Here is a 24259-nt window from a genome sequence, read left to right on the forward strand (position 1 = left end):
GGGGACACTCAATGTTGTCTAGCCTTCTTTCGTCTTTAGTCTCCCGTAGTGCCGGACGCCACCGCTTTCCAGCCTCTTATGCCCCCACAGTGCAACGTTGGGACTTTTTATATAGTCAACTTTATGTATCATTCATGCATGTGATGGATCACCTGTTTGTATCTGGTAACAACTTTGCAAAAAATCTTAGGACTTGTTTACTTTATTTCCAGGAATTTTTTTCAAATTTTTAGAAAAATTATATAAAAACCAAAAATTTAAAAATATGTGTTTACGTGCCTAAATGAAAGAGTGCTTTTTTTTTAAGGAAAATTGAATTTTCTAATTTTCCAAATTCAAAGGAACTTAGTGAAGTACTTTTTTTTTATAGTTTTTCAATTCTCTTCTCTCTTTAATTGGATTTAATAGGAAAATTTGCAACAATTTTTTTGCCTCTTTAATTAAATAAAATATCTTCTCTTTAATTGAAAAGTTTATAATCATTATTAGTCATATTATTCAAGTCTCAAACTCAATAAGAAAATACTGAATTTTGAGTTTGTAAACATGATTTCTTAATTTTATTAGAGAAATAAATTTAAAAAGATAAGAAAAATTGAAAAGACTTTTCTCAAAATAAACAGATCCTTAGGCTCTCTAGTCACAATATTTTTTTTACCTTATTAAAATGGTAAAATACTTTTTTGGCACAATTTTGATATTTAAAATTTGGATAATATAGAGAACTCCGGTGAACGACCTTCGCATTGTTTTTCTGGATTTCGAACCCGGGACCTCCAGGATTTTTCTGAGCTCTGATACCAACTCGCCACGAAAAACTAGCTGTCCATGTGAGGGCACAAATTCATCAAGTACTCATTCTGGAAAAAAGAAAAAAAAAAGGATGTGCTAGAAATTCCTCGAGGCAAATTGATTTGGACTGGTGCCCACTTGGGTCATATTTTAGAGGCAGGAAGGTTTTTGGGCTGAGTTGAGCCCAAAACCAACATTAAGCTGAGCCACTGGGCCCTTCGTGGGCTAATTGATGGGCTTTTTTTGGGTTCGGTGGAATCAGAAGTTGATCCATACCAAAGAGGGACAAAACAAAATATGCCTCAGGCTCACATACAAAAGGTGGATTCTATTTCCACACATGAAAAACTCCAATTGTGACATTTCACTTTTTTACGGCATTTTCAAATCGATCATTTTTTTATATATCGCAATGGACGGTTCCATCTTTTATAGTCGAAAAGAAGCGTCAAAAGAGGTTTTTCAAACCATAATCAATATTTATCTTCTTTAAATATTTTTAACTTTGAATTCTCTTTATTCCCATCAAAATAAGAAATTTTATAAACTGGATTATCTTTTATAGAATGTCTATTAGAATACTTTTTCTTTTGTTTTTGTTTTTTGAATCGAGTGACTCTACCAGCACGAACCCTCAAATAGAGAAAATGCATTCAGCTATTAGGTAGTCATATCTCGTGGTCTAGTAGTTAACAATGATCATGGCGTAAAAACCCACAAATACGAGGGAGTTGGGTCACCCACTACAGGTGGGATGATCTAGAGGTCGAATTTGGTGTTTCAACTTACAAGCTAGTCAAATTGGTTGGATGGATGAAGCTAGCTTAATTGAGAGTCGCCAGACATGAACAATAACATAAACAATGACATGCTACTGATACTTCACGCGCAGACCGACAATAATTATAGGATATATTACAGATCAATGGACATGCAATGCTTACATATATTTGAAGGGAAAACAAACAGCTTGACTTGCCACCGACATGATTAGTCAGGTGAATTACTTTTTGACTGACGAATAGACTATTACAACCAGTCAATATCGTATCAAATTATTAGTCAGTTCAAAGTGAGATTACCATTAATTAATCGGGACATAATGACCTTTTTATATTTATATATTTTGGGTCCTTTTTTTTGGGTTGGGGGGTGGTGGGAGTATGGTCTTTGGATTGGACCGTTAAACAGTTGAGTTGAGGCTTGGAGGGGAATGAATTTCATTTCATCGACGGAATGAAACACTCATCAGACAGAAACAGGACAGACATGCCAAAATCTCTTTACGGGCCCGAGGCGGTTCTCCCAAAACCCAATTCCATAAAAGCATCTGAAGTCCGGACCCTCCCTCGCTGACCAGTGCACTGTCAGAGCAGGGCACTCTGTTCTCGTTCGCTTTGGCTTTCCTCCGCTCCCCCTCGAGGCCTCTGCATTTTCTTGCCCACTTCTCCAGAAAGAAGAGGGAAAAGCCAGAGGGTGAAGAAGAACGTTGCAACAGTAGCAGGCAGCGGGGAAGCATTCTCTGCTTGGGAAAAGGAGTAAAGCTAGATAGAGAGAGAGAGAGAGAGAGAGAGTCAGAGGAAGCTTCTTTAGTCACCGGCCCCAGCAAGAACAAGAAGGAAGAGGAGGAAAACAAGGAAGGAGGATCAAGAAACAGAGATAGATCAGATGGAGAGAGGATTCAGGCTCATCTTGGCGGCCTCACTGATGCTTATGCTTCTGGGTATAATATAGATTCCCCCCGTTTTTTTTTTTTTACTCCCATCTTGTTCTTGTTGCTCTGCTCCGAATCTGCTCTTGAGATTTGGGTTGGATATAAAGTTTCATGGTTCTTCTTGAGCCCATCCCTCGAGCTTCCCCTTGTTGGGTCTGTGTTTTGTATCGTGTTCGGTTTGGGTGTCCGCCCATTGAGCATCAATGGAGTAATCAGTGAATTGTGTTAAGCAGTGGATCATTCAAGCTTCTTGATCAGGAAAGGTCTTGGCTTCGAGTATCATAGCAAAACCCAAAAACAGAATCATGTTTTCGATGGATTTGTTGTGTTGATTGCTTGGTCTCCTCACTTAAATGAACACATTAGTGTCATGTCCTTTCCTTTTATTGTGACCACACTGCATCTGCTTTCTTTCTCTCTCTCCAGATTCTTCTGTGCTTTTGTATCTTCTTTTGTCCAGTAGGTAGGCTCTCCCAGTCTGCTGTTGGACAGCTAGATTTGCAATAATGGAGTGGTGGAGTGGGACCCCTCTTGAATGGCATGAAGATGTCACAAACGTGGTCAATGTTTTGTCATCCATTAGACCCACATTGCTCATCCTCATTTGTTCACTCCAATATTTATTTTCAATAGACCTTATTTTGTCTAAATTTGATATGAAGTGTTCGTTCATGTGAGAATTCTAGGATGGATGCAGCAATTCTTGTTTCGGAAATTCAGTATACTCCATAAAGCAAGTTCTCGTGGCTAAGCCGGCAAACTCATATATAGTATAGACCATTACAAAATGACTTGGCATTGCCGAAAATACGGTTTTAAATCTGCTCGTAATTTTTCTTCATTGCTTATTGTCTTATGTTGTAATGAACTTCTCTCAAATTGCTTATTGTCTTATGTTGTAATGAACTTCTCTGAAATTTTTGCACTAAACGAAGTTGATTGCGTTGGCAGACCTTTGCAGAGGAAGCACGATTGGGGTCTGCTATGGAAGAAACGCTGATGACCTGCCCACGCCCGACAAAGCAGCGCAGCTTGTGCAGCAGCACAACATCAAGTATGTCCGTATCTATGATTCCAACATTCAGGTGTTCAAAGCCTTTGCAAACACTGGGATTGAGCTCATGATCGGGATCCCCAACTCTGACCTCCTCCCATTCGCCCAGTTCCAATCAAATGCGGATAGCTGGCTCAAGAACAACATCCTTCCCTACTACCCTTCCACGAAGATCACGTACATTACTGTTGGGGCTGAGGCTACCGAAGTTAACTCGACTTCCCTAGTCGTACCTGCGATGCAGAATGTCTTTACTGCCCTCAGAAAGGCTGGTCTGCATAAGAAGATCAAGGTCTCGACTACTCACTCCCTTGGGGTCCTTTCTCGGTCTTTCCCTCCTTCAGCAGGAGCATTTAATAGCAGTTTTGCGTCATTTCTCAAGCCATTACTGATATTTCTTGCCGAGAACAAGTCTCCCTTCATGGTTGATATATACCCTTACTACGCCTTCAGAGATTCGCCAAACAATGTTTCTCTTGACTATGCCCTGTTTGAGTCGTCCTCGGAGGTGATAGATCCTAACACAGGCTTGCTCTACACGAACATGTTCGATGCACAAATCGATGCGCTCTATTTTGCCCTGGCAGCACTGAATTTCCGGACAATCAAAATCATGGTTACGGAGACTGGATGGCCGTCAAAGGGCTCGCCCAAGGAAACAGCCGCGACTCCTGATAATGCCCAGACGTACAACACGAACCTAATCCGCCATGTCATCAATGACACTGGGACTCCTGCAAAGCCCGGGGAGGAGTTGGACGTGTACATATTCTCCTTGTTCAACGAGAATCGAAAGCCGGGACTAGATTCAGAGAGGAACTGGGGGCTATTTTACCCTGACAAAACGAGCGTTTACAACCTTGACTTCAGTGGGCGGGGCTCTGTTGACGTGATCACTGGGGCCAATATCACAAACACAAACGGGACGACATGGTGCATCGCCTCGTCAAATGCATCAGACAGAGTCCTGCAAAGCGCGCTGGACTGGGCATGTGGGCCCGGGAATGTGGATTGTTCGCCAATCCAACCAAGCCAGCCCTGCTATGAGCCAGATACACTGGTCTCCCATGCATCCTATGCATTCAACAGCTTTTACCAGCAGAATGGGGCCTCCGATGTCGCCTGCAGCTTTGGCGGGCTTGGGGTCAGAGTGGACAAGAACCCGAGTACGTATCTATACACTTGTGCCTATTCCATTGCTAGATATTTCAATTCCTTTGATCTAACATCATGTGTTTTGACAGCATGCATGATCTCAGTTTAGCCTAAGTACCTTAGAGGAAAGAATGTTTTGATTTTAAATAGCCACAAGGCTCTGTGCTTGAGGGTGAACTATTAACTTACAGTTCCTTTCATCTGGCAGGTTATGACAAGTGCCTTTATATGACTACAGGGTAAGTCCTTTGGATCCTCCGCATTAAGTTAGAAAATTTATTCTTATGTTCATATGTATATGCATGTCTATTTGGTCTTGAGCTTGTGAAATGTGATGCAGGAGCAACAAGACCTTGTCGACCAATGCCACGGCAATACCCACGACTTCCCACTCTTTAGCTGGCAAAGTTCACACCTCAAAGTCAAGTTGGACATTTATGATCTCTTTCTTGCTCTTCCTGGCGATCGACAGTATCCGAGGATGGTGATTCGAGCATGGTAAAGATCTTTATCTCGATATCGGGAAACGATGATATCGGCAAATTTTTGGGGAAACACTTGAAGGATGGTTAGCGGTGCAACCCCACATTTTGTATGATACATATGATTTGGTTTTAGGAATGAGATGCATTTGGGGAAGATCAATTGTATAATCTATGAGTCGGAGGTTTGTTAAGCAATTGTTTCTTAGGTATTTCTTGGGCTTTTTGAGTATCATCTTTTGTGGGAAAAGGTTGGTTAAGAAAGAACATGGAATCTCAACTGTAATCTTGAGTTTAGAGTTAGACCACTGACCAGCAAGCCTCATTAGATGAAACTAGCTTTTTTGCCTGAATGCACGGGAACATTTTCATATGTATTTTTATTGAATTCTATTTTATTTGGTGGAAAACAGGCCTAAGCAATTCTACTTTTTTATTATCAACAATATATTTGATAAGATGTATAAGTTTATGTCTTGTAGACATAAAAGAAGGATTTATGAGATGAGAATAAAAATTTCTTTTCCATTTTTATAATTTTCACAAATTAAACTGTAGCACTATATCCAAAAAGTTCTTTGAGTATTCTGAAAAATTAGTAAATGGATACATTTCATATTATTAATTTATACATTTACCTTTTTAACCCTATGTAATTTTAAATCATGTGATAATTATAATAGTTAACTCTACAATGAACTCTTTTTCTTTTTCAAATTTACTTATTTTTAATTATAATTATATTAGTATCTTGTAGAATTATATAAAGTATAAACATTGCATTATATTTTGGTAATATAGAAAATTTAAATAAATTAACAAACATAGAACTTTTGTATATATCTAAACAAATATACGATCACTTATATATAGATAGTATTAAAGATAATTACTAAAGTAGATTTTCGTGTATATATATGTATTTATGAATATATAATTCCAGGAAATATATATTCATATTTACTTCCATAACATATGTATTCATTTTATTTTTTATTTATGCATTTTATATTTTGTTAATGTGAATTAATTGTAAGTATATTTATGATTGCCCTACTATGTATTGCACTTAAAAAATTTATATTTATTTATTTTAGATTTTGTTAGTGTTTATCTTAAAAATGATTATCAAAGTAAATTTTGATATATATATATATATTTATATATAAATTTTAGAAAATATATTTGTATATATACTTCCATAACATATATATTCATTTTGTTATTTATTTATTCATTTTATATTTTGTTAATATGATTTAATTGTATATATATTTATAATTACCTTACATGTAATGCTCTTAAAACGTATATTTATTTTATATTTTGTTAGTGTGAATTGATTATGTATATATATATATATAATGATGCCACTATTTATTGAACTTACATACATACATATATATATATATACACACACAATTAACTATATATGTAGTTATAAATCAACCTTTATAACCTCATACTAGTCAAAAAAATTACATTTCTAACTCTATTAATTATGTGAGATACAGCTTTATATATATATATATATATATATATATATATAAGAGGTTGTTTGGTTCGATGTAATCTTCGGATTTTGGACTTCCTGAGAAAATTCGACCTTTTATTGTACTTTACATTCAAAATTAACCATTGCAATTACTTTCTTAAATTAAAACTAATTATGATCGGTAGAGAATATTTTTAGTAGTTTTTCATTTCGGGAGATTGATCAGTATATAATTTACATCCAAAATACGTGAAATTCTCATATTACTACGAGATTATAATTGCAAAATTCACATATTTCAGTAATCTAATATATTAAACAAACACAATAATCTCACATTTTGGCTCTTCGTCCAACAAAAATAATTTCATGATTAAGTGTTCACTGTAATCTTCACATTCCTTGTAATTTAACAATTTATATCTTATATATATATAAAAGCAAAATATGAAGTGCTCCCGATCAGATGGCCTCTGAATGCTCCGTTTCTCAATAAAATTTTCTCAATTTTTGAGTTTTTAAAATTTAAAATTATCTTTTATTATGAAATGAGTAACAAAATCTTTTGAAATTATTTTCGATTATAATATTATGTCTAAAAAAGATAAAAAAAAATATATATATATATATATAAAATCTTTTGGATACTATGGTTATCTCCAATTGAAAATAATATGAATCTTCTAAGTGAAATTTTCTAGGTTTTTATTTTTAGTAAAAAATATTTTTTAAAGCTGTCTCATCATAAAATTCGATTTCTTGATTTTTTCAATTTTTATGATATATATAACATAATGTATTTGACATAAATGAGTAGATTTTATAATATGTATAGATATTATTTAATAATCTTGAATTTTTAAAATTAAAGATATTATAAAATTCGATTTCTTGATTTCGTTAATTTTTATAATATATATAACATAAAGTATTTGAAATAAATGAAAGGATTTTATAATACGCATAGATATTATTTAATAATCTTGAATTTTTAAAATAAAAATTAGGGTAAATTGCACTGGTGGTTCAAAATGTTTTACAAATATTTCATTATGGTCCAAAAAGTTTTTTTCGCTATATGATGGTACAAAATGTTTCAAAGTTGTTTCATGATGGTACAAACTGTCAATTGGCCCTAACGCCATTAACATTTTGCTAACGTGACGCGTCCTATGTGTCACTTTTGTTACGTGGAACCAATCATAGTGCGCCACGTCATTTAAGAGAAAATAAAATTTAAAAAAGTCCAAAAAAATACAAAAAAAATTTAAAAATACAAAAAAAGAGTATAATTTTTGAAAAAAAAAAAAAAATAAAAAAATATTTTAAAATTTTAAAAATTATTTTTAAAAAATACAAAATATAAAAAAAAAATAAAAAATTATTTTAAAATTTTGAAAATTTTAAAATTATTTTTTAAAATTTTTTTAAATTATTTTTAAAAAAATTTAAAATTTAATATTAAAATTATTTTTAATTTAATATTAAAATTATTTTAAATTTAAAATAATAAAAAATATTTTAAAATTTAAATTTAAAATTAAAAGTTTAAAATTATTTTTAAAAGTTTTTAAAATTTAAAATTATTTTTAAAAGTTCTAAAATTTTAAAATTTTTAGAATTATTTTAAATTTTTCGGCCACGTCAGCAAGGAGGTGACACGTAGTAGCCACGTCAGCGTTGGCTTGATGGCGTCAAGCTCGAGTTGACGGTTTGTACCATCATGAAACAACTTTGAAACATTTTGTATCATCATGTAGCGAAAAAAAATTTTTGGACCATAATGAAACATTTGTAAAATATTTTGGACTACCGGTGCAATTTACCCTAGAAATTAATATTTCATCACATAAATTTTAACATAAAAAATGTATATAGTCATTCATAATATAAAATATATTAATAGATGACTTTATAATGCTCGGTTTCTGAGTGAAATTTAATAAGTATATATTAGTATATATTTTTGAAAAGGAAATTTCTAGGTTTTTATTTATTTATTTTTATTTTCGTAATTCTTTTAACAAAAATTGATTTTTAAAGGTATCTCATCATAAAATCCGATTTCTTGATTTCTATAATCTTTACAAATTATATAACATAATATATTTGAAATAAATGAGAAGATTTTATTATATGTATAGATATTATTTAATAATCTTGATTTTTTAATTAAATTTAATATTTCATCACATCAATATTAACACCAAAATAAGTTTATATTAACATATATGTTTTGAAAGGAATTTTCCAGATTTTTATTTATTTATTTATATATCGAAATTATTTATAATAGTTTTTTAAAAGATATCTCATTATAAAATCTAATTTATTAATTTCTTTAATTTTTATAATTTCTATAACATAATGTATTAGAAATAAATGGGAAGATTTTATTATATGTGTAGATATTATTTAATAATCTTGAATTTTTCAAAATTAAAATTAATATTTTATAACGTCAATATTAACATCAAAACAAGTTTATATTAACATATATTTTTTTGGAAGGAATTTTCTAGATTTTTATTTATTTATATATCGAAATTATTTAAATAAAATATTTTTTAAAGATATCTTATCATAAAATATGATTTCTTGATTTCTTTAATTTTTATAATTTACATAACATAATGTATTTGAAATAAATGAGAAAATTTTATTTTATGTTTTGATATTATTTAACTTGAATTTTTAAAATAGAAATTAACATTTGATCACATCAATATTAACATGAAAATAAGTATATATTAGTATATATATGTATACATAATATAAATATGTCAATATATGGTTACGTGGATAACCTTCATTATATGTAGGAAGAAAAAGTATATATAAATTATATGTTTTTATAGATATCTATTTTTAAATAATATATTAGATAATATTTTATAGATATATACGAATTATATTTTATTTTTAGAAAATAAATCAAATTTATTCACCAAAAAAGGAAATCAAATCAAATTATATTTTATCTAGATTCTACCTGATAGTTACAAATATGAATTATCATTCATATACACATTGGCATATTTAACTCTCAAACAATACATTTACAACTAGATGCAAGCTCTTGAAATTTATGTATATCTCTAAATGCAAGTGAATTAATTAAATTTATCTTTTGATTTTTTTTCTTTCATTTTTATTGTAATTTTTCATTTTTTTAATATAATCTTTGCTTTTTTTCTCATGTTCTTTATCAAAATAGGTAATGTGAGTTTCATCTCTCGAATGGCTACTACTATATATAAACTTTCAAAAAGTAGTTCGTATACAACTAAACGTGAAGATTATTTATTCATTTATTTTTTATTATTTTTATTTCACTTTTGACTTTCGAAATTTTTTTAATTTTTTTAATTATAATTGCTTTTTAAAGTGATATACTATTCCATATAACACACGAGCTTCATGACTAGTACTAGAAATATAACAATACTTGAACCAAATTCCTTGTGATTAACAATATTTGAACCTAATGCCTCGTTTGAGATTTCGTTCCTCAATCAAGAATTAAGCAATTTTTTTTTTCAGTGGACCTTACAAATATGTCGACCATCCATCTCCGAGAGAATGAGAGGTCGGTGGACGATAAATTAAGTTCAACTTACATACTTATTATAACAAATTCAAACATTCAACGGAGTAATTATTTCGCAATACAAACTTCATCCTCGGACATAATCACCCCAAGTTACATGAGTTTCAGGAGGATACAGCCATAAAGCAAAGAAATCGCCAAGCCCCTTCAATATACAGTCTCCATGACTCCAAATACTACGATATTCCAATAATCTGTGCTCTGCTCGACTAAAGGCCCTGCTCAATGAGATAATCACCGAGCCTCTCAACGATCATGTTGCATTGTCCTGGAGTCATCGGTTCGTCATAAATGCCAATGACCAAAGCCATATTTGTCTTCTTCACCGTGACACCACCTGGGCCCTGGTATGAGGAGGAGAACGTAGCACCCAAACATATTTCTAAGACTCCATTCTATGGTAAATCTAAATCATAAACTTAAATGCTCTACATATTACCCTGAAAGGCTATAGCAAGGCATATGTGTGATGAATATAAATGAATCCAAAGGCCAGTCCAAAGCACGAAGAATCAGCAACCAAGTTTAATCCACTGAAGGGCATCCATCTAATCGCTGATTAACAACACGGAATTCATTCTCATTACCTTCTTCCCTCGGATGACAGCGCCAGCCTCGCCTTGGATCACCATATACTTTGTGCCACCAAGATGCAGTCCGGTTGGAGCGAGCGTCCCCGGTTCCGCAAAGTCATTCACAATGGCAGTTATTTCCTCGGGCTTGAACTGAAATCGAGGATTTACATGGTAAGCAATAAAGACAAAAGCTTCTAAGAAAACATAAGAATATGACATAATGTATAGGAAGAGCCGATTGAAAGTCCCATCTCCATGGAGACATGGAGATGATCCTATACAAAGAGATGACTCCATCCAATTAGATACGAGACATCGCCTCTTCCATCCATAGGCAACAGAGCTAGTAGAGCTTCTGACTAATAAACCAACAATGCCCGCATCATACATGACGAGATAACCCATTTTAAGAGAAGCAACGTCAAATTCACAATAAACTGGCAGATCCATTACCCCACTAACTTCATCATTGTGAGTATCCGAAATGACTGAATTTCCAAATTAGCCAATTAATAAATCAACCAGATCCAAGATGTGAATCATCTCCATTTCTACTATGCAGCAACCAAAGATCAAATAGAGCGAGACAAACTGAGTTGTTTTATATAACAAAATTAACTTTCATGGACAGAGGAACAAACATTCCTCATGAAACCGAAAGCTACCAAACTACACCAATGTAGAGCTGCAGTTCACCGAATACAAATATACCAGCGACAAGCTAACAAGACCAAATGCTGAAATATTTCCCATGTGATCAATAATAAGGTTTACAAACTGACGCCTCACACCTAACTTAACCAAGAAAGCTCAACAAAATGCTAGCTTTGAAGCAAGAACACCATACTCAATCCAAGCCGAAGTAGAGAGTGAAAAGCAACGCTCCAAATTATTTCTCACTAATCAATCAACCCAGAAATGCATTAAAGTTCACACATTTGTTCTCATTTCAACCAAGCTACCATATCCTTAAGCTACACAGTGCAGAGAGGAAAGTATGGATGTCATAAATTAAGCAAATTTTTGAGAAAATCACATCTATTAAGCTGCTTAGATTTGCTCAATTCACCAGCATAGAGAAGGACAAAAGGGGGTATTTTGGATAATGAAAGACGCGGAAGCTGCAATCGGGTTGAAGCTGACATCACCCAATTCCCAGCAGCCCACATGCAGTAGAAGAAGGGTGGAGAAGCAGTGAAGAACCAACCTGAGGGAAGGTGGAGCTCTGTGCCCAGACGCTGCCGTCAAGGCCGATGATGGCGGCGGAAGTGAGATGGTTCCCTTCGATTTCGCACATGAGGTGGTCGTCCACGTAAGCCTGCCACGACATCTTCTCCTTGTTCCTTCTTCCCCTCGCCGGTCTCTCTCTGATTTCTGTCGGCGTTGGCTGAGAGAAGTGGAAGGAAAGCACTGTTGTGTCGGGCTCGACAGACGATGGAAATGGGACTCATAAATAAATATATTAATTACTTGATAAATAATAACAGCGGATAAGCAATGGCAGAAATTAATGGTCCGTTTGTTTTCTCAGTTAAAATTATAAAATTTTTAATTTTAATTCAACACACTACACAATAAAAATACACATTTCTCAAGTCAAAAATTTTAACTTTAACTTTAACTCAACAGACTACATTACAAAAACATATGTTTCCCAAGTCAAATTTATAATCCGATCTCATTTGTCATTTTCCACGATCAAAATCAAAGTTACTTTAACTCTGAAACCAAACGCACTGTAATATTTGATGAAAAAATACTGTAGAATCTAAAGAGACCGTACACATTCGCTTATTAATTAAGAAATTTTAAGTTTGAAATTCTATAGATTAGTCGTGTTCCTCCATAAGTTATTAGGATTTTTATTTTATTATATTAAAATATTTCTTGTAATCGAAAAAATGTGACATTATTATTTATTTCAATTTCCATTTTTTAAAATTTTTAGACAGATAAAATAAAAACACATTATCTCAATTTTCCAGCTCTTCCTTTTGGATAATAATGATATATTACAATTAAAAACGACTTTCGAATTATGGGTTATTGAACCCATACTATACTACTTTCTAAAATGATTGATGGAACATAATAAATTTCGAATTCCGACACTCATTGAGATGAATTATTTTATTTCTTCAACATACCACGAGATGGATTGATGGGCAATTGTAAATTATGAACAATTATAGAGTTTATAGCTCATATAAATATATATGAGCCCGCACCAACAACTTCTTTTTTGAAAAGAGGGTGGACATTCAACAAACTCTACAATAATTCTTATGAAAAAAATAAAATAAAAATACTATGACCAAAATATTATAAAAATCAATATTTCAAAATATGTCGTATAATAAATTCATCTTCTGTTTTTTATTTTCTTTTTCCTTTTTGGGTGAATAGATTCCTCTTCTTTTAATTGCAAGTGATTAGGCCTCTACTAGAGTGCCATGCAATTTGTTTCCTTTCATATCGCAAATCCTAAAAATGAAGAGTCTTTCATGTCATATCAAAGTCAAGTTTGTTCTATTAATTTTTAATAAAAAATTGGATATATTTTACAGGGATTGAATGATCTTTTAATAACCTAACTTTACCAACAATATAGTGATTCAAAATCCTTCAAAAAGCACTTTATAACCAAGGTCTAGTGGACATTTGAATATATTAGTCTCAATATGGCTGGCCCAAGGACCAAGCCACTAGACTTTTATATTTATAATATTGCAGTTTAAAAGTTATCTAATTTTATTTGTCAATAATAAATTAAGATTCTAAAAAACTTTCGTAATTTATCATTAATAATTCTCGTCCTCCCTAATTTCTATGAGTTATTCAACCATACTCTAATCATTTCCCGATAATCCTATTTTTTATTATCTCTATCAATCGACCCCAATGTATTTATACCATTCTTCCCGATCTTAATTCCTTGATTTTCCCCTCCGCCAACTATCTTCTTTAATTTAAGGCTTGTTTATTTTAAGAAAAGTCTTTTTTATTTTTATTTTTCTTTTTTCTTTTCTTTTTCTAAATTTATTCTCTAAAAAATTGAAAAATCATGTTTACAAACTGAAAATTGAGAATTTTCAAACTTATGTGCAATATTTAACAACCAATGAAAACTTTGCAATTAAAGGGAGGAGAATTGATATAATTAAACATGCAAAAATTAATTGATAAAAAAATTTTCAATTAGAGATTAGAGAAGTGAAAAACTATTAAAAGCATTTCTTTAAATTGCTATGAGTTTGGGGAATTAGAAAAATATCTTTGTTTTCTAAAAAATTGTTTTTCATTTAAGTAACCAAACACATATTTTACGATCCTCAATTTTTATGAAAATTTTCCATAATTTTTTCAAAGTAAACGAAGCATTAATATTCTCCCCAACTTTCAAATTTTCTTTCAAATAATTCCTTTTAATTCTAATTTTCTCTGTCACATTAAATTCTTTCCTAAAAAAATTATTATCTTCTATATTTTCTTGTAAAATCATTTCATTTTTATTAAAATAATAAGATTATTACATTAAAACACTAATGAAGTTATCTCTTTTATCATCAAAATCAAAATAATACTAGAAAAGTTCAAAATGAATTAGCCGACACCCGTCAAACTTTCGAATATTAGAGTATGCTAAAAAAATAAATTACCTATAAGAATTTAATTAGTGATTTCACCTTTCAAAAGGACAACAAAGCGAAGTTTAAATATTAATTTTTGTTAACCTTATTAACTAATTAAAGGGTCTCATATTAAAGTTCGGTATCCAATCACACAAGAGAAGTACTTCTCTTCAGCCTTCCCCTATTTCAATTAATAAATTGAGAATACTTATCATTTCACTGAAAAAGGATCAAATGGCCTCAATCTAATATTGAAACTATATCCATTTTGTTATTAAATATCACACTTTGAGACTTTGCATCAAAATTCTTTAAGATGTTGCGCCATTGCTTATCCCAAAAAAAAAAGAAGAAAAAAAAAGACAAGATTGAGATCCCTGGTTATTGTTAGACAGGTGATTAAGTTTTACGAACACTTGAAAAAAAAAACTTGATTTTCCATGAATCATATGCAAAAGAAAAAGACAAAAGGACCAAACTTGCACATGAGATCGGTTTCAAAAGAATAAAATCTCTTTTCTTGATTTTTCCGGCCGACACTCTCAAGAACGCAAAGCTGATGACAAGAACCAAAAAAAAAAAAGAAGAGATTTTGTTCTTATTTCTCAAATTTTTTTATACTTAATTTTGTTCTTATTATTAAAAATAAAGTAGAAAAAAATTCAGTTAAAAAGGAAAAATTAAGAAAAAGCTCCGAAATCCGAACTCGTAACTAATGGAAAAAAAAATAATCCCGAATTCGTAGCGCCGTCACATGCAACTGTCCGGAGCGGCGGCTGGTGGCGACAGTCAACCGTACGTCAGCAGTCCACTGTCTCCGGGATGCCACGTCACCACGTGACAGTTCCTCCCTGGTGGAGCAAAAATTAAATTTCCCCTTCCCGGAAAAAACAAACGGCACAGCCAAATTCTATTTACCAAAAATAAATAAATAAAAAAAATGCAAATAAAAATAGTTTCAATTGAGCTGTGACTGGTGACAACCGTAGCCAGCTGTTCTTTGATCCCACAAAATAAAATATTTCCTAATTTTCTCAAAAATAAATTCATCTTTGGATTTTTCCCGATTGCAAGGAAAACTTTTAATTACCTGGCAATGACGTGCACCGGCACGCAACATTCTCTTTAATATCTGTACTAATATTAGATATAATTTCTTTCCTTTTTCTCTTATATCAAAAAGTTTTATAACAAAATACACACTATGAGAGTTTTATCTTTACTGATCACCGGCTCAAACTAGATTAGTTGGGATTCTTTAGACTTTTAGATGTCAACATGAAAAAAGTTCGATAAAATTTCATATATTTTGTTGCCCCCTTCTGAGGTGGCTAATTCTAGCAAACCTTGCGGGGGTCACTTTTGCTCGTAATGTCCCTGATACAACTGTTGCTAGCATGAATGTAGCCACTTTGGCAAACTCAGTTTAATTTTATATTATAAGCTCCCTTGTTACCAACAAAAACAAAAAAAACAAGAAAGAGGTTAAATCAACCAACAAAAAACGAGAGAGATTAATGAGCCTTTTCCTTCTTTGACGCATGTAATTTCCCAGTGAAAAGGGAAGAACGGAGGGGAAAAAAAAGAGAGAACAAAATCCATCCAAAACATGACATGAAATAACCATGAAAAATAATATATTTGCCCAATTTTTCGGATATCGGGTTTCACACATAATAAAATAATGTAATTGATTGAGAGTTTGTTTGGAAGTGCCACGGGAGATTCTATAATCACTTTTCCTTATAATTTTAAGTGAATTCAGTGTTTGGTAAGTGTTTCTGAAATTATGATGATTAAAATTGCGCTTGCAAACGTGATGTTATCAAGCATGTTAATAGGTGTTTATGAAATCTGATTGTGCTTATTCTATTTCAAGTATTAATAATTACATTTTTTACTTTCAGCAGTTTTCAATTGTTACTTCCGAAACGCTTTTACTTATTCTAAGATTAACACATATTTTTCAGCAATTATATTTCAGCACTTTTAGTTCTACAACAACACTCTCAAACCAAGCATGGGCGATCGAACTTTACTTACGGTGTAAGTTTTCTTTTAGAATCATTTATGATTAAATTACTTCGCATTTAGGCCGGATTTATTGATTGAAAATACCTCGTGATATAATCGAAAAAATAGAAAGATATGACACAATAAGTGCGCAATTCCTAAAATTTGTTATAATGAAACCCAGGCGACAACTGGAAATCGTATCTTTATTAGCAGAAATTTACATGAAAGGTTGTTTGTATTGTTTCTCATGAGCCGACACTCATCCCTCATAAATTGCTAGTCGCAGCTCTTCCCTCCTCTCTCTCTCTCTAGCTGGCTCCCTACTCTGTGTTTCTCTCTCTAGTCTCTCCCTTGTTGTAGACTCGATTTTTGTCTGACTTGACTGAGACAACAAGCGCCGGCGAACTCTCCGACACCCACCATGGATCCGTGCCCGTTCGTCCGCCTGATCGTGGAGTCTCTATCCCTCAAGCTGCCGCAGCCGACCAAGGCATCCGGCGCCTCTGGCGTCCACCCCTCCGCCACCCCCTGCTTCTGCAAGCTCCACATCAAAAACTTGAACTTTCCCACCCAGACTGCCCTCCTCCCCCTCTCCACCTCATCCGACGACCACTCCCCCCGGGACTCCTCCTCCTCCGCGGCCGGGTTCCACCTCGACCCGGCTGAACTCCGTCGCCTCGCGGGGCGGCCCCTGGTGCTCCGCTTGTCAGTCTACACCGGCCGCACTGGCCGCACTTGCGGGGTCGCCGCCGCGAAGCTAATAGGGCGGGTCCAGGTCAGCGTGGGGCTGGACCGGGACGGGGCCAACTCGCGTCCCGTCGTGTTTCACAGAGGGTGGATGAAGCTCGGGGCAGGGTGCCGGGGCGAGCCGGGGGCAAGGATTCACGTGGTGGTCCGGTCAGAGCCGGAGCCCCGCTTCGTGTTCCAGTTCGGGGGGGAACCGGAGTGCAGCCCGGTCGTGTTCCAGATACAGGGGAACAACAACGTCCAGCAGCCCGTCTTCAGCTGCAAGTTCAGCGCCGACCGCAACTCCCGGTCCAGGTGAGTCCATCTTCCCATACATTTCAGTCAATTTTCTTTTTCCTTTTTGGGTAAGCAAAGAGTAATTAATAAGTCTGTAAAAAACTGTTTTTATGCAAAAATGTTATGTGGAATTTATTGAATTGTTACGGATGAAAGAGTTGAGGGAGGGGGGATGGGTGGCGGTGGGGTGGCCTGTATATGAAATTAGGAGCCAATCAAGGAAATTGGCCAAATGGGAGGAGGTGTCTTCTGAATTAAGCAATGTCTGTGGGTCTCTCAGCCTCATTACCCAACTGCACATGCCCCACTAGTAGGCCTCATCAGTCATTACACTCATATATACAGAAATGTTTGTATGTAAGTACGTAAAATCACCCATGAAATCGAGAGAGGGTAGCCGACTTCGCATTCAGGATCACTTTTAGAGAGATAAACCGCTCCTTCGAAGTCGAATTTCGATGTTCACGAAAGTTAGTCGTTGACCATAGATAGTTGACTACAGATAATTGCTGTTGAAGATACACTTATAAATGCATCAAGACAGGACTGCAGAGGGGTAGAATCCGACCCAATTGGGCAACTTGCAAATTATTTGTCTCCCACTCTCCACTGTTAGCATTTTCTGTTGTCTTCGTAGTGAGTTCCCATAACATAATCATTGAAAGGGGTAAAAGTTGCCCTTTTTTGTAATTAAGCAGCTTCCACAACAGGGTTTTGGGGTTGAGCATCATTCAACCATTTATGATCCCATTTGTTCAATATCTTAATCTAAACAATGATTTTTTTTTTAGTTCCAGTATTAAAATAAAACAACTCTGTTTAGTTTGTTTAATTACCAAGACGGGTCTGATTTCCATTAGTTCGGTCAGACGGTCAATCTTCGTATATCTCCTGACTGTCGAGACTTACCCACCATTGGCCCCAAACCATGTGCCTGCAATTGTTTATTTGCTAGTCAGCTGCTTCAGCCCCTTTAAACTAATCTGCTGATCTGATTCTTATTCCGATTTCGACTGTCCTTTCATAAGCATTTTTTGTACTAATCCCATATTATGGTATCTTTCTTTTGAAAATGGAAAAAAAAAGAATACACTTATGCCAAGGCTAATCCTAACCAGCTGATTTTCTGACTTTGTTGGGGTTCAGTCCAGTTTGTCATTGTCCTGCTCCTAATGTAGTATTCTTGTTCCAAGTTGTATCTTCAGCTTCCGGCCCACAAGCTCTTCAGTTCCACTAGAGTTTGGGATAAAATTCTAACTGTGCCGGCATTTATCAGATTAGATTAAGCATTTAGAAAGTTTTTAGGATAGTATTGGTGGATATTCAATTTCAAAATAGTGGATTTTGGTTTACCTCCAAGCTCAAAAGTACTTATGTGACTGTTCTATCTATTTGCAGATCCATTCCATCTGACATCAGCCATAGCAGAGGATGGGCGAGGACCCTCTCGAGGAATGGGCAGAGGCGAGGAAGGGAGAGGAAAGGGTGGACGGTGACCATCTATGACCTTTCCGGCTCAGCTGTGGCAGCAGCCTCGATGATCACGCCCTTCGTCCCGTCTCCTGGAACCGATCGTGTCTTGAGATCGAACCCTGGGGCGTGGCTCATCCTCCGACCCAGTGGGGGGCACTCTGCCAGCAACTGTAACTTGAAGCCCTGGGGTCGCCTTGAGGCATGGCGAGAGCGGGGGCCTATTGACGGTTTGGGCTACAAGTTCGAGCTTGTAACAGAGAATGGGCCCACGAACAGCCGAATCCCCATCACCAAGGGCACCATGAGCGTCAAGAAGGGCGGGCGTTTCTGCATTGATAATCAGCCAACGAGTGAATGTGGAGGATCCATTCTAAGGTCGCCCATTAAGGGCTTTGTTATGGCATCAACAGTCGAAGGCGAGGGAAAAGACAGCAGGCCTTTGGTGCAGATTGGGGTGCAGCACGTCACTTGCCCAGCCGATGCGGCCCTGTTCATAGCCCTCTCAGCAGCAATCGATCTCAGCATGGATGCCTGCAGGGTTTTCTCGTATAAACTCCGAAAGGAGCTTTGCCACGATGATCAAGATTTGTTCCCTTGAGAGGGCAAAGAAGGTTTTTCGAGCCATAACAACCGAGTGGCAGTTGATACATCATCCTCAACTCGAGGTCGAATTTCATTTATTCTTTTCATGATTTTGGTTCTTATAGAGATGTGTCGGGTTTCTTCTTTGATCGATGGCGAGGAGAAGAGGATTTTCTGTTTGTTCCTGGAGACAAAGAAAGTTAAAGCGCAAGTCCAAGGATTGGAAAATGTACAGTAAGGGAGAGTGTCACTTTCTTTTTTTATTTTTATTTTTTAAATTTTTTGGGTTTTACTCAAAAGAACATCATATGATTCTTTTGTTTGTTACCACTTCGATTTTCTGTTTGTTCCTGGAGACAAAGAAAGTTAAAGCGCAAGTCCAAGGATTGGAAAATGTACAGTAAGGGAGAGTGTCACTTTCTTTTTTTATTTTTATTTTTTAAATTTTTTGGGTTTTACTCAAAAGAACATCATATGATTCTTTTGTTTGTTACCACTTCGATTAAATTCATACTTCGGTTGTTAACACGGTCCGTGTTTGTTTATCTGATCGAATATAGAAAGATCTTCTTGCCTTGTCCCTGACCCGGTTATCTCAGATCCTGGAGGAGATTAACAGCAACGTGACATTGTGTCCTACTGAGGAAATCCTTGATCCATATGTAGTACCCGACTGACTCAAGAAACTCTTCATTGTCAAGCACAAGACAAGATCGGCCGTGTGTTTCCCATATATGGTATCGAATCATACCGATCTCAGGAGGATGTCACTGAAGTGTGATGGCCTCGATACGATTTCGATTTCGACAGTGAAATGGAAAGATTACTTGACACATCCGTAGATTAACCTTGCCACTGGCTTTCTCCCTGACGGGAATGGAACAGGTAACTACATGATTGATGTGGCCCATGAGTAGATCAAAACAGGACAAACATCTCACCCGACATAACAATGGCATCCATATTTCACCTTCACGAACCTATCAGGCTCTATTATTACAGAAAAGACCTCGCTACAGATGGTGAAATTTCTGCGAGATCAATCAGAACTATCACGCTCAGAAAGGTCTGAGTGTTGAAGCGTATCCCGATCGCCTCAACGAACTGAAATGGAAGGGAGGTTCTGCTCCTGGGCGTGCCTCAAGAGTTAGGTCCACAGCAATAACTCGAGATGTACTCTTCTCATGAAGCCATAACTCTCTGAAGCCAAAAATGGGTAAAACAAAGACAATATATATATGTAAAATAAATAACTTATCCGGAAGCTCTAGCTCTTTAATTACTATATTAATTGCAGTTACAATTCATCACCTATCACCAAAAATCCTTAAAAAAAATTCAAAAAAAAAAAAAGAGAGCAAGAGATGCTCTTCTTCCCTTCCTCTTATGGAGGAGGTGATGAAGGAGGAGTACTAGTTGAGGTTAGGTCACCAATTGTCCCGCCCAAAATGGCCATTGCCCCGCAAACAAGCGGTTGCACGGCTGGGATCCTGGTGCAGCTCAGCTCAGTTCCAGACCCTGCCGAGCACTCAGGCGGTGGCCGCTGGAGCTGCCTGTCGGGAATGCAGTTGGCCGAGAAGTCGAACCCGACATTCCTGTCGAAGAGCTTGGAACACTCCTGGCTGAACCCGGAGAAGAAGTTGTAGGCGACGGTGAGGTTCAGCAGGCTCTTGAGGGAGCAGATCATGTTGGGAAGGACTCCGGTGAGCTGGTTGTGGGCCAGGTTCAGTACCTCGATTTGGTCCAGGCATGATATCGTGTCGGGCAGCTGGCCCGTCAGGGAATTATAGCTCACGTCGAACACTTCCACTTCGGAGAACAGTCCAACCCCCTCGGGAATGCACCCTGTCAAACGGTTGTTGAGGAAGAGGATCTCCCGGACCTTCGAGCCCATGAAGCCCAAGCCTGCAGGGATGCTACCAGATAGCTCATTATATGCCAAGTTGACCACCGAGGCCTGGGAACGCGCCATGGATTCCGGGATCTCGCCCTGGAACCTGTTGTTGTTCAGAAGGATCGCGTCGAGCCTCGGCCTCTCAAAAAGATCCTCAGGGATAGGCCCGGAGAAGTCATTGAATCTGATGTCAAGTCACAATATAAATTTTCCAGGATCATAAGAACGTCCTAGTCAACATTACACGATCTTACTCTCAAAATATTCCATTTCCGTAAGACATTTGGCGAACCTGAGGTCGAGGTAGACGAGGGAGGGCATGGAGAGGATGACCGACGGGAACGGGCCGGAAAGCAGGTTGTTGCTGAGGTCGAGCTCCTGGAGGGAAGCCAAGGCTCGGAAAGTAATCGGGATGGTGCCAGAGAAGCGGTTCGAGTTGAGGTGGAGCAGAGTCAAGTCGGTGAGGGCGGCCAGGTCTCTCACCAAGGTGCCCTCCAGGTTTGCCCTGTTGAGGTCTATCCCAGACACAAAGGACACCCTGGAGCTTGTGCTGCTGCTGCTGCTGCTGCCCACTTGCTCTTCTTCTTCCTCTTCTTCTTCCGGAGCTGATGAGCAGAAGACACCCTTGTAGGAGCACACATTGGGGCCCACCCAGGAGCGGAGCAACCCATGTGGGTCCCCTGTGATTGAGGACTTCCATGCTTGGAGGGCCTTGTAGGCCACATCAAGCTTGTAAGAAGATGGTGGTGCCGCTGGGGTGTTTATCCCTCCACCAATCCACACCCCGCCTCCGCCTCCGCCTCCGATCCCGATCCCAACACCGAAACCTCCTGCTACAGCTGCAGTTAAAGAAGGTGAAAAGATAATGTGGAGGAGGAGAAGGAGGAGAAGAGGACAGGATTTCTTCATTTGGAGGAGAAGATGCCCAGAGGGGTCAGTTTGAGGTGTTGTCTTGTGAGGTTGTGGAAATGTGGTCTTGCTGCTGCTGCTGAAGCATTGAAGGGTGAAGGGGGCAGGGCAAGAATTGTGGGGCTTATTCCTATTCAATGCCACGCTATTTCTACCCCCAGCTTCATAATCATTTTCTTTCCCTTTTTTTTTGAATTTTTACCTAAAATGGCTCATGATTTATCCGTTTTGTCAAATTTATCGTATGTTTTTTTTTGGTCAAATCTATCCCATGATTTATTTTTTGCATCAAATCTATCCCGACGTTATCTTTTCCGTCAACATCTAACGGCCGTACTGACGTGGCACGTGGAGAGATAGTGGGCCACACTTGCCACGTTGGCGTCACGTCAGCACGACCATTAGATGTCGATAAAAAATATAACGTCGGGATAGATTTGATGCCAAAAGTAAACCATGAGATAAATTTGACAAAAAAAATATATGATAAATTTGACAAAACGGACAAACCATTAGTCATTTTAGGTAAATACTTTTTTTTTCCTCTTCTCTTCCATAAGGCTAGAAATTTTGCGAATTCATTTTCCAACCGACATTGCAAGTCGATTCTCCCAAAACCTCAAGCTAGGGAAACGATGTATCGGTCGACCAAGTGCTATGCTTTTGACGTATTTATCTGTCCTACTAAGGTATAAGTTGGGATCTACATTTGCAAAAATGGAAGTGCAACTACTGATACTGAAGGACGGGTGAACAGACGGGACATGCAACAATTGTTAGGGGCTACCGAGATTTGTAGGTGACAAGACAATGGTACTTTGGTACGTACCCCCTAAGCATGTCGAGTCACATTAACAAACCTTATAGTCTCGTAAATGCGTGTACAGAAATATATGTCCCCTAAGAAAGATGACAGTTGATTGATTATGCAAAGCTTTGGGCTAAGCATCACAATAGCATATGTGCTTTAAAATTCAGCATGGATTGGGAGGGAATCTCGAGAGATTAGGATAGGATAGGATAAAGCGAATGCTAATCTTGAAGTTAAGACAAACATCGATTATGACATTGAAACAAAAACACGAGACGATAATACGAACTGGCCACCTATGCTTATTAGCTTATGGGGGCTCGAGGCATTGTCACTGTACACATCTTGACTTGCTATCTACAAAGCACGTACATAGTGGTGTCTCTATAGCTAGAAAAAGTTAGGTGAAATTATGAACCAGTTACTCGACAAAACCACCAAACTCTGAATTAATTAATTACAGTGCCCTGCATAGAAATGCAGAGGGCCCCAACTATTTGCTGTGGTTTTTCCTGTCTTAGATTTGATGAAAGCAGCCATACAATTGCAATCCCTGATAATGAAATTATCATTCATTTAGGGACATTCCTTTCCAACTTTATAAATCCACTATATAGTTAACATCACCATATCCCACGGGTCGGTCCGACTGGTCGTGAAGAAGGCTGTATATAGTGTCAGTTTGGTTCTCTGTACATTCAAACAACTGGCTCTTAAACCGAACTTCTTTATCACTCCTACACTCTGACTATTGCAAAATGTCATTGTATGCAAAATTAATCGGATTTCTCCATGACCAACGTGACGTGATTTATCGATCTTTCGTTAGAATTATGATTATCTTTTGGCATGTTTCCGCAGCTTCTTTTTTTTTTCACAGCAAAGAACGACAAAAACCTCAACAGACAACCCTTCATGTGATCACCTTTTGGGCTGTGGACACAACAAACAAAATAATAGTTGGAGATGATGATGTGTCTGTTGTTTTCATCAGATATAAAAACCTCGCTGCTGCTGCTCACATCTCCTTATGAACCGCACT

The 24259-nt window shown here is 36.5% G+C and overlaps 4 protein-coding genes across 4 annotated transcripts; 2 read left to right on the forward strand and 2 right to left on the reverse strand.

The window, feature by feature from the left end:
- Positions 1 to 1966: 1966 nt before the first annotated feature.
- Positions 1967 to 5633, forward strand: LOC116200898 (glucan endo-1,3-beta-glucosidase 13-like). The gene is made up of 4 exons (XM_031531860.1): positions 1967 to 2515; positions 3458 to 4726; positions 4924 to 4954; positions 5056 to 5633. The coding sequence occupies exons 1-4, from the start codon at positions 2461 to 2463 to the stop codon at positions 5201 to 5203; spliced, it is 1503 nt and encodes a 500-aa protein (XP_031387720.1). The 5' UTR covers positions 1967 to 2460; the 3' UTR covers positions 5204 to 5633.
- Positions 5634 to 10289: 4656 nt separating this feature from the next.
- LOC116198464 (profilin) lies at positions 10290 to 12322 on the reverse strand. Its single transcript, XM_031528613.1, has 3 exons — positions 12085 to 12322; positions 10890 to 11027; positions 10290 to 10646 (listed from the first exon to the last, which is right to left on the reverse strand). Exons 1-3 carry the CDS (start codon positions 12205 to 12207, stop codon positions 10512 to 10514), a joined length of 396 nt encoding a protein of 131 aa, XP_031384473.1. The 5' UTR covers positions 12208 to 12322; the 3' UTR covers positions 10290 to 10511.
- A 4460-nt stretch (positions 12323 to 16782) lies between these two features.
- On the forward strand, positions 16783 to 20129 carry LOC116198637. The gene is made up of 2 exons (XM_031528832.1): positions 16783 to 17566; positions 18947 to 20129. Exons 1-2 carry the CDS (start codon positions 16947 to 16949, stop codon positions 19617 to 19619), a joined length of 1293 nt encoding a protein of 430 aa, XP_031384692.1. The 5' UTR covers positions 16783 to 16946; the 3' UTR covers positions 19620 to 20129.
- A 684-nt stretch (positions 20130 to 20813) lies between these two features.
- Positions 20814 to 22604, reverse strand: LOC116198650 (leucine-rich repeat extensin-like protein 6). The gene is made up of 2 exons (XM_031528848.1): positions 21790 to 22604; positions 20814 to 21681 (listed from the first exon to the last, which is right to left on the reverse strand). Exons 1-2 carry the CDS (start codon positions 22404 to 22406, stop codon positions 20988 to 20990), a joined length of 1311 nt encoding a protein of 436 aa, XP_031384708.1. The 5' UTR covers positions 22407 to 22604; the 3' UTR covers positions 20814 to 20987.
- Between the last annotated feature and the right edge of the window lie 1655 nt (positions 22605 to 24259).

This window comes from Punica granatum, chromosome 3 (assembly GCF_007655135.1).
Source record: "Punica granatum isolate Tunisia-2019 chromosome 3, ASM765513v2, whole genome shotgun sequence".
Lineage (NCBI taxonomy): Eukaryota > Viridiplantae > Streptophyta > Magnoliopsida > Myrtales > Lythraceae > Punica > Punica granatum.